Raw genomic sequence first — 10,918 nt, 5'->3', positions numbered from 1 at the left:
GGGGGGTGGAGGGGGGCGTGGCCACGCCCCTTGATTTCTATGGGATAGGCAGCTCTCTCAAAACACCACTAATTCCATCAGCTGCTCCTATTTCCTTTCATGATGTTATTATGACACAAGACAACCTAATATTGATATGATAGATCACAAGTGAATTCTAAAGTTGTCAATTTAGAAGGAATTAAATTGAGTTACATGTTAGTTTACATCCAAATTTTCATCCCTAAGCTTTTGGTTTCAAGCTGAGATCAAAGAAAGAAATCATATAATGGTAGTCATAAATCAAAGCGATTGAATAAACTCTATTCAGATTTATTCAAATTCACATTAGAATGATCCCACTTAAATATTTATGATTGTAGAGTTTAGGACATGTGAAATCAGCCACAATAAATGTTAACTATTATGAATGGACTCTTATGTATGAATGGACTTCAATGGAAGAAAGAATCAGTGGATTGGCTGCTTAACACATTTGGATGAGTGAAACGAAAAGTAAGCGACAAGCTATGCCAAAAATTCCAGAATAAGCAAGAGATCCATGGATACCAGAGTAATCAAATTCCAAATCAACCTTTGGAATTTAATCTTCAATGCCAAAGCAAAAATAACATGATCACTGCTAATTTGATAACTGTCAATGGGAAATATTAATTGCCAATGAATAAAGTCGAGGGCGACTCTTAAGACCCGCCCCTACAAAATTCGCTGCAATTAGACTGCTCTTCTACAGAGCACTTCCACACATCAATTAATTATTTGAATGATTTGACTCAATAATTTTCATGCCAAGTTGTGGCTTAATCTCAAAAACGATTATAACAATTTTGGTAGGATTTAGATTATAAATGTTTCACAAAAATAATTTTATCTTTTAATTCCGTAGCGAAGCACGGGTGCCCTGCTAGTATGATACTGTATAACAGCCGGAATAAAAAGCAAAAAATTGTCTTCAAATTTTAATTGGACATGTGTGTGATCATTAAAATAATGATCTTCTTCTGATTTAATGTAAATAAATTATAATGCGTTACACACAGCCTACTATATAGATAGATTTATTATATTTATAGATATATTTATAGATATATTTATTATCCAATGTAAGCCATGATTTACACAAGAGTTTAAAACTAAAGTTTTCAACATAAGTTAATAACATTTTTAAAAGTCCTCATCCCTACCCCTTGTGCTAAAGGGACGATTGTGGTTTGAAAGTTGCATTTTTCAATGTTTTGCTTACACGCTCATATCTTGAGAAAAATGCGTGCGTTCAACCTACATGACTAACTATTCAGAAATGAAGCTTGATAAATTCTCTACAATATTTTGTTCTGTGGTGATTTGTGATATCTCCAACAGTTTTCGAGCTATACGCTCTTAAAAGTGTAAAACTGTTAAAATAACAGCTTTTAATCCTATTTTTTGATGTTTCAGGGCCTATAACTCTCCAATAATGCATCGTAAAAATGAACGCTCACCGTAGATTTGTAGAGCTTTGTTTTCTCTTCAATTTGATGTATTATTTCACTACTTGATGTCCTTCACATGGGGTAGGGATGAGGACTTTTGATATGTTCACCTCCTAACTGGTCCCAACAAAGCTGCAAAGTCAAAAATTGTGGTCAAAACATTCTCTCTAAATTCCTTTGTCAATAATTGACCAATTATTGGTCTATTTTTGCATAACTGAAGATATCACACTCAACACTGAAGCTGCTGCAACAGTCGTGGGGATGTGCGTAAACTTGTAAAATCATACATCAAATTGGAGAGAATTTGATGCTCTATAAGCTCATGATTAGCATGGGTTTTTCCCATCGATATTCGAAAAGTTATAAGAGCGAAAATAGCAAAAAATTGAAGGAAAATTTGTTTTTTTTTTTCAAAAATGTCACATCTTTTAGAGCGGATATCTCGAATACCGTAGTGAAAGAGATATAGAGAAAGTTGTTTGACCAATATTGTAGAAAATTATGTAAGCTTTAATTTCTTATAGAATAGTCATGTCTGTAAAATGCATAATTTTTTATTTTTATGCGAGAAACCAAAAAATGGTGCCTTTGAACCACCCCCACCCCCTTAGCACAATAGGTAGTGGTGGGGACTTTTGATATGTTTACCTTCTCACCACCCTAAGCAGAACTGCGGGGTCAAAAATTGTCTTCCAAAATTTTCCCTCTATACCCTTTTTTGAGCATTCATTGCCTGGACTATGCTATGTGATTCTATGATCTATTATTTTAAATATTTCAAGCTGTGATATAGTAGCCATTGCAATAAAGTCTCCAAAGAGGCTGTGCGAGTTTGTGAGTGAGTGTGCGTGTGGAAGTGAAAAAGAAAACGAATTCCTTGTTGTAGTTCCAATGATTTTGGTTGTTATCTCGTGTGAACCCGGCTATTAAACCCTGTTATACATCCCTTTGGAACTGATCAGTGAGATTTCATCTCATTTGCAACAATTTTAGGTATAACTTAGCTCTTACTAATTTTTTTAATAAATTCCAACTGCTAAATAATAAGTAAATAATACATGTAGCTATGTTGTACTCATCACATGGTAAGTAGGGTTATAGTCATGTTACGTAGGACAATGTACTTAACACACAATGATAGTTGGCAAGTCTATTGATTAACTTAATTCCTTAACTCTCTTATTGCAACAATAATTTTTAAATAATCAGTTTTCATAGTTTTATTCTAGTAAACACGATCTAAACTTCGGTTAATGAAATAGTAATGCCACCCCAAAAGTGAGGTGCAAGATGTTTGTTCACTTTCAGCTGGGTTTTTAAAAGATTACTTGAACACTAATAATATTTTTTGTATTAGTTTATCTCGAGTCAATTTTGTTATAATCTTTGCGTTCAAATTTTTAATGTGATACCTTGCCATAATACAGTAACTTACCGTAAGTTAACTTGGTGTTTGTTTTCCATAATTCTAATCTCATAAAACCAATCTCAATAAATAACAAATGATTATAATCTTTAATTAATTGGCAGAGTTGTATGCTTCTAATTCTTTCTGTCTTTCTTGAAGTTTAATTCAACCTTTTTCTATCATAAGATCTATTAGGCTACCCATCACATTTTTTGTCATTAGCCTAAATGTGCTTAAAGATTGTACTGTTTTTGATGTTGAATCTATAAAAGATAGCTGCTGATTAAAAGCAAAATCCTTCTTCTTTAAATTATTTGGTGTTGGCTAGTAAAAAAATAGAATGATGCAATGTAAATGTGAAGTGATGCAATATTATGGAGCTGCTCTTTGACATAAAAACTAATAAAATTGTTTTTTTTAAGTTAGCTAAGATTTAATTAGGCTACTGTATAATTTTTTTAAACATGATGTTTTGTTCTTTTGACTTGAATCCAATAGGTTAGCTTAGTTGGTTTTAATGAATAAATGAAAATACGCCTATAACCATTCCAGAAAATTGAAAAAAAGGAATATTATGCAAAACTTTTAGTTAATCACTTTGATCGTTCATATTTTATGTAACGGCAAACAACTATTTCAAAGCTTTCTTTATTAAATACTTTGGTAAGATAGAACGATCATAGATGAAGCAATACCACTCAGTATGTCCTGGAATTATGCGTTTACGTACAAAAAGTTTCTGTAAAAGTATATAAGAAAACACGGAGGTGAAGCTGTTGGGCTTTGTATTGGATTCGAAACTCAACTGGGCTGGCACATCCAACAGGTGACAAGGAGACTGTCCCGAATCTGTTTCCTGTTGCTCAAGCTGAGGGGACAGGTGACGGAGGCATATCTGGTCATGGTGTATCATGCACTTTTCCATTGTCATATCTCCTATGTTCTACTCATATGGGGTCATTCAACCAAGATTGTGGACATACTGAAGCTGCAAAAACGGGCTGCTAGGATTATAACTGCAAGCGAACATCATGCACATTGCAAGGTTATTTTTGTTAGGCTACTGACTTTTACATTAGTCAGCCACTTCCTTCTTCTTTGGCTCATGTATATCAAGAAGAATCAACAAAATTTGTTGACTCGGACTGATGTACATCATCATAACACCAGGCATCGAGTGCTGTTTGACATACGACATACTTAGGGTGCGCCTCCAGAGATCGCGGGTTTGCTACAGGAGTGCGGCTCTCCGCTACTTCAACAGGCTACCTGCAGGAGTGAAGCAGTTGGATACCAGCAAGTTCGAGAGGATTGTGACCGTTTTTTTTTTTTTTTTTTTTTTTGAGAGCCAGGGCTTATTATGATTAACAGGAATTTTAACGATTACCTACTTGTCGCAAATACTATCTCGCTAACTTGCCAGTAAGTCAAAGAGCAAGGGCTTGGTTTTTAACTAAGTTTGCTTTATCTAGATAAATTAGTGTTTTTTTTTTGTTTTTACTTTTATTGTGATAATGACGCCGAATAAAACAGAGTTAACTGAATTTTCCAAATATGCTGGGTTGGAAAATGTCTATAATATATAAAACTATTATAGTCTATACTCATTTCATTATACAGTACATTACTTGAAAACCCCAATATGATTCAAAACAAGCTGGACGTATATTGCTAATATGGATTGAATAGAATAGTCGTCGGTTTGAAGACTGCCTCCTGGCCGCTGTAGCCCATAATAAAATGAACGTTGCTATCAAGAGATTGTCAGTTTGATGTAAGTGTGAGCATATCTGGCCAGCAATTCGGAAGTACCAGGTTGCACCTGCTACTCCCGTGACCAATTCAAGAAAGTACTCCTCTTGATATCATTTATGAGTTTAAAATCATTTCCTGGTGGTTCGAAACTCACCCAAGGGCTAAGCCATAGGGGTTTTAGGGCTTTTAGGCGTTTTTAGAGTTGCCAGCGCTGGAAGCTCTCCGATTGACCTGGAAAAAATGCTTCGTATGGCTTGGCCCTTAAGTTGCAAGTCCACTCATTTTTTATCATCATCCGTCTCATTATCCACGCACAAGCCTTGAGCTCATGTGGGCATCACCCTCAGCATAAAAGTTGATTCTTGATGTAAAGAAAACACAAATTCATCAAATTTCATCATGATAGATTCTAATGAATCTCTGAATATAGTGTTCAATTCATTAATACTGGATGGTGAAACAGTGATTGTTTAATCAATTCAACTTTATTACAGTATTTTAAGTGATGAATATTTGATTATTTATCTTTGTATGATTAAGTATTGTTTACAGCTTTTAATGGTGACTTTTTAATATAAATATTGAATGTCATAATATGAATATCAATATTGACATTAAATGGTCAATATTTAATGGTGAATTGAATATTTTTACTTTATTCGTCCAACTAATAGCGTTACGATTTACCGTACAGCTATAGCTTTAATACGACGACTGTATCTGTAGCTGTAGCTGTAGTACGGTTCTGTACTACAGCTGTAGTCTTACAGATACTATAGTCGTAGCTTCCATTACAGCTACAGCTACGAAACCTGAACGTTGGTGCCAGTTGCTTCAACCATAGAGAAAGTACATAGCATTAGCAACTTTTGCTATCTTCTCTTCATCGTAGCAACTTTTGTCCATTTCTGTTTTATTTAGTATGGTTTTGTGTGTATTTTGTTTCTATTTTGGACCCGTCTGTTGTAGATAATGGATGAGGTGGGGGTGCTGGCTGGACAGTTGGCGGCTGCCGTGGAGCTAACAATGGACCCGGCAGCGCCGCACAGCCAGCGCCACGAGGCCTACAGCGCGTGCGAGCAGTTCAAGGAGAAGAGTCCGCTGTGTGTGCAGTGCGGCCTCTACCTGGTGCAGCGCCAGGACTACTCACACTTTGTGCGCCACTTTGGCCTGCAGCTCATGGAGCACTGCATCAAGTATCGCTGGTACAACTTGGTGCAGGCCGAGAAGCTCTTCATCAAGGTAACATTATAAAAACAATAAATAAAAAACCTATAACAAACTACCTAGAGAATTGAAACCCCTATAAGCATAAAGTAAACGAGTTGCCGCAACTATAGGAGCTACCCCTATTTATTATTGTTTTTGTTTTTTCAATTTCAATTTATTTATTTCAAATACAATTTCAATAAAAACAGTATCCATGTACATTTGGTTGAAACATTTATAAATATCAGATAATAGTAGAATTGTTCAATTTAAACAATTTGGAATCAATTAAATCAAAATAAATAAAGCCTTTATTCAGTCTCCAGAATCACTTTACATAAAAAGAAATGTACAATTTTTAAAAGAATACTTCTTCAAATAAAATCAAAGTTCATATGATACAGTACTGTAGTTAATCTTCTTGTTATATTTACATATTTAGATCACTTCAATTTTATTGACTGGAAACTAGGCCCACTAGCGGGCATAGGCCTCCCCCAGGTTTCTCCATCTCTGTTTGTTTCTCGCCATCTCCATCCAGTTACTTCCTGCTGTCCTCACGATGTCATCCTTCTATCTGGCTTTCTGTCGTCCAACTCTCCATGATGGTTCCCAGCTGGTAACTTCTCTCGTCCATCTGCCATCCTCTAGTCTTGCTATATGTCCAGCCCATTTCCATTTCAGCAACTTCATTGTTTTTCTCACATCCTCAATGTTTGTCCCACTTCTTATAACAGAGTTTCTGATTCTTTGTTGTATCCTAATGTTCAATATACTCCTCTCCATGGCTGTTTGAGTGACTTGAACCTTTTTCAACAACGATCTCTTACAAGCCCAGGTCTGTACTTCATATATAAGTGCTGGTATTATTCATGCCTTAAAACTTTTTGCCTTCGTTGTGACATTAAGATCTTCACTCTTCATAATACTTTTCAAAGCGCAGTATTTCTTCCATGCTATGTTGCACCTTCTCTTCACCTCTGTTTCTTCTCTTGCTGCAAATGAAAAGTTCTGACCAAGATAAATAATACATTTGTCGGATTCAACCTTTTACCGTTGATTTCTATTTCACAAGTTTCTCTGTTGGACATTATGAAGGTCTTATCTGGATTAATGATGAGTCCGGCTTGTTCACTGGCGTTTGCGAGATCTTCCAACATAGCTTGCAGTTCTAGATTCGATTTCGCAATGATGACATATCATCCGCAAAACGAAGATGATTGAGATATTCTCCATTGATCTTAATCCTAATCTTTCCATCTTAACAGTTTGGAAACCTCTTGGAGAGCTGCATTGAATAGTGTCGGTGATGCCGGGTCACCCTGCTTTACTCCTCTTTCTAGCCTGAAGCCTGGCTTTTCAAAAATTACCCTTGCGGTACTGTTTTCGTAATAATGTTCCAGTATGTTAATAAAGAACTCTGGAACACCTTGATATCGTAGAGCCGTGAACAAGAATGCATGACCAACACTATTGAACGCGTTCCGGTAGTCGACAAATTCCATATGAAGACCAATTTGTTATTCTGAACATTTTTCAATTAGTTGATTGACGACTTGGATATTATCGAGAGTTAAAAAGCCTTTCCGGAATCCGGCTTGCTGTATGTTGTATTCTCAGAGAATTTGAATAATTTTTTGTAGAATAGTGTAGCTTTCTCAATTATTCCGTGTCTATTCCTATCTATTCTTCCACGTTTATCTTTCAGTCCTGTGTTCCATTGAAGACCATGTGATAAATCATTCTTCATTTGCTTTATTGAACCAGTTGATTCCAAGGCTTCTGAAATGATTCGGTCCTCTTGAATTTTCAGGTCTTTTCTAATATGAATTCTCGTTATTCTACATAGAAGGTTGTATTCAATTTTTTCTTCTGAAGTTTTTGGATTCTTCCTCTTCAAAGCCTCTCTCTCTCATACATATTACATCTTTCGTGTTCTGTGAGATTTTTGTTGGTTTGCTTGAAGCTGATTGTTGAATGATCTTACAACGAAAAATTCCATCAGATCGTAGGTCTCCTGCAATGTCAGGTGCGATTCATTTTCAATGATGTGTTGTACAATGGTCGCTAACTTCTGTTTCTCTTTTTCATCCAATTCCAGCGTTCTAATAACATTTCCATCCCAAACACGCCTCATTGAAGCCCATTCTTTAGACAATGTGATAGTTATCAGTCTATGGTCTGTGAAGAATTTAATTTTTCCAGTTACCTCGAACTGGCTAATGAGGCCTCTGCATGTTGTTAGAACATAGTCGATTTCAGTTCTTGTATTTTGTTCTTGAGATCAATTAATCTTTTAAAATGTATAATGAACGAAAATCCCCGGAACTACTATATTTATTCAAGTTTTGGTTAACGTTTTGACAGGAGAATGCGATGAAACTGGTGGAAGCGGGAACCGTGGGATCGCATGTCAACGATACTCACCTGAAGGATGCCCTGTCCAGAGTCATAGTTGAAATGATCAAACGAGAATGGCCGCAGCAGTGGCCCACTCTGCTTGCCGAGTTGAACGAGGTATTCTATGCAATCACAAGATTAACGTCAAATATATAATGATTGAGATGTAAATAAAAATATCAATCTGAGCACCCTTATAAATTATTTTGAGATGTATATTTAAAAAAGTGTTTTTGCTTGTTCAACAAGTTGGAACAATTTATCAATTTTGACTCCCATCATGAACTATTATTATTAATCTTTCACCACTGATCATTAATCTAAATTAAAAATGACTATCGTTATTTCTGAGTAGACTACGTTAGTATATTATTTGTTGAACAATTAATAATATTATTTTCCAAAAATTTATTTACGTTTTTCAATTCACACTACTACAGTAAAATTTAAAATAATTATGTATTTATAATACTCATGATTTACTTTATCACTAGAAAATTGAAAACTGAAGTTTTAATGAGATATTTTAAAAAAATCTCTTGTTGGATTTCAAGTAATGTTTTGAATATTCTATTTTTTTGTGAAAAATGTTGATTCAGAATTAATTTCAATTGCAGGCTGCTAAAAAAGGCTGTGTACAAACAGAATTAGTTCTTCTAGTATTTTTAAGGCTGGTCGAGGATGTCGCTGTGTTTCAGGTTAGTAAGCAATCATACTAAATAATTAATTTAAAATCAGTTTTAATTTTAGACAAATGCAGCTGTTAGGTCAAAGTGAGAGTAAAAAAATAATGCTCGGAGGCAATTTTTTCCATTGATCACTTATAATAATTATGTTCGGGATTTATAATTTAATAATAACATAACTTACCTCATCATTAGCTGAATTAAAAACTGATTTTGAAATATTGTCACATAAATTGGAAGAATTGAATAGTTGTAGAGTTTATCTAACGTTGATAATGCTTATTATGGAAATTAATTTGTATTTTTTTCGTTAGAAACTTTGAATCTACTAATTTTCTTTAGTTGATATTCGCAACCTTTCATATGTTTCAGATTTTATGTAACTTGCAAACCATTAGTAGCTTCAGATACTAATATAATTTATAGTTTCAATGTAGAGTAAGTTATAAGTTTTTATTTTGACAATATTCAACAATAATGTTTAATCATTTGTATAGTTGAGCTTTTCAACATTAATAGTAAATAAGACTTATATTGTATTCTGTTTTTCTTTTCTTGTTTTGTAGACTCTGGAGTCGAACACTCGTAGGAAGGATTTATATCAAGCTTTAACTACAAAGATGGGCGAAATCTTTGGATTTTTCCTGGATTTGATCGAGAAGCACTGTGAACAATATCGTAAAGCTAATGAAAGTGGTTCCACTGTTGATGCTTCATCACATGCTAGAGTTGTGCAGGTAAATAGAAAAAAATCTTGATCACTTGTAACAAAATATTAAAATTCTTTCCGAAAGTCTGCATTGGTGTCTTCTCTCCGTTGTATTCTTCGGTTTCATTTATGCTTTCTCTATCTTACTAACATAGGTAAGAAAAGATCACTCTGTAAGTAAAAATCAAGCGACTCAGATTTCTATAAGTTTGAAGGTGTTGTGCAATAATATTCTTTCTACGATATATATTTTCTTCTGTTACATTCATGTTTCTAAAACCAATCTTAATCCATTCATGAAAAATAAAAATTAATACAAATCTATTTCATATCCCTCTACCTTTAAAAGGATAAAATTTAGCTTAATATACAATAAATGTCTAATTCACGAGTTATAGATTCTCTACTCTAAACTTATAGTTATCACTCTAATTTTTGTAATATTGACACATTAATTTTCTGTAACATTACTGTTCTTAAAGAATATACAATGAAGACTATTGAAAATCGATTCTGCTAAAATGGTTCTATTTATACTTCGATGCTCTAATCACTTTTGTTTATCGAATTGAATAAATTACTGGTTATCATTTTGCAGTTACTTGTGTAGTATGCCGAATGTACTTTATGCTAGTGAATGTGTAAAATCCAGCCCTGTTGCATATTTTAATTGAATGAATTTGTTGTTGTAGGTTGTGCTTCTAACGTTGAGTGGATTCGTTGAATGGGTTTCGATGACGCATATAATGGCCAACGATGGTCGATTACTGCAGGTGCTCTGTTTATTGCTCAACAACGAACTATTTCAATCCTTAGCAGCAGAGTGTTTGTTACAGGTATGCTTTATTGTACTAGAATCATTCGTTCATTAATGTGATTGGAAGGAAAGCCTGCCTGGGTTCACCTTTGACTAGAAAACTTCATAATATAAGCCGCAATGATTCGTAGAGGTATCATGTGGAGTTGTGTTGTAGTGAATCTTTACATCAAACATATTTCTTTTTTTAATGTCCATGAAGTCTTCATTGTTTTAAAGATCCGGTTGTTTGGCTTTACTACTTAGCCTTCCAACATTATGATTGAAATCACAAAACCATAAAAATATTTGTTTGATACTTGGAAAATGTAATGCACTGATTGATTTTGTCAAGTAGAGTTCCGATATATCTGAAAAATTTTACATATTACTTATAATAGCTTATGATTACAAGTACTAGAGTTTACAGAAGGTAGCAAAAATATTTCAGATTGAGCTCCACAAGGTTTAGAAATTCAT

General features: G+C 34.2%; 1 protein-coding gene across 2 annotated transcripts in view; it reads left to right on the top strand.

Annotated features, from left to right (window-relative positions):
* Nucleotides 1–2,254: 2,254 nt before the first annotated feature.
* The window catches only part of LOC111062009 (exportin-5-like), a 47,352-nt gene continuing 38,688 nt past the window's right edge, over nt 2,255–10,918 (top strand). Inside the window, exons 1-6 of one of the 2 annotated variants that reach the window (XM_039424094.1) lie at nt 2,255–2,468; nt 5,608–5,880; nt 8,215–8,364; nt 8,865–8,945; nt 9,500–9,670; nt 10,335–10,478. In XM_039424094.1, the coding sequence (XP_039280028.1) occupies nt 5,611–5,880; nt 8,215–8,364; nt 8,865–8,945; nt 9,500–9,670; nt 10,335–10,478 (816 nt within the window). In that variant the 5' untranslated portion in view covers nt 2,255–2,468; nt 5,608–5,610. Of the gene's footprint in view, nt 2,469–2,798; nt 2,912–5,607; nt 5,881–8,214; nt 8,365–8,864; nt 8,946–9,499; nt 9,671–10,334; nt 10,479–10,918 lie in introns of those variants that run through there. The other variant, XM_039424095.1, reaches the window with a different exon arrangement.

Source organism: Nilaparvata lugens, chromosome 3 (assembly GCF_014356525.2).
Source record: "Nilaparvata lugens isolate BPH chromosome 3, ASM1435652v1, whole genome shotgun sequence".
Classification (NCBI taxonomy): Eukaryota; Metazoa; Arthropoda; class Insecta; order Hemiptera; family Delphacidae; genus Nilaparvata; species Nilaparvata lugens.
Note: the sequence above shows the minus strand (reverse complement) of the source record. Positions and strands in the feature narration are given on the sequence as shown.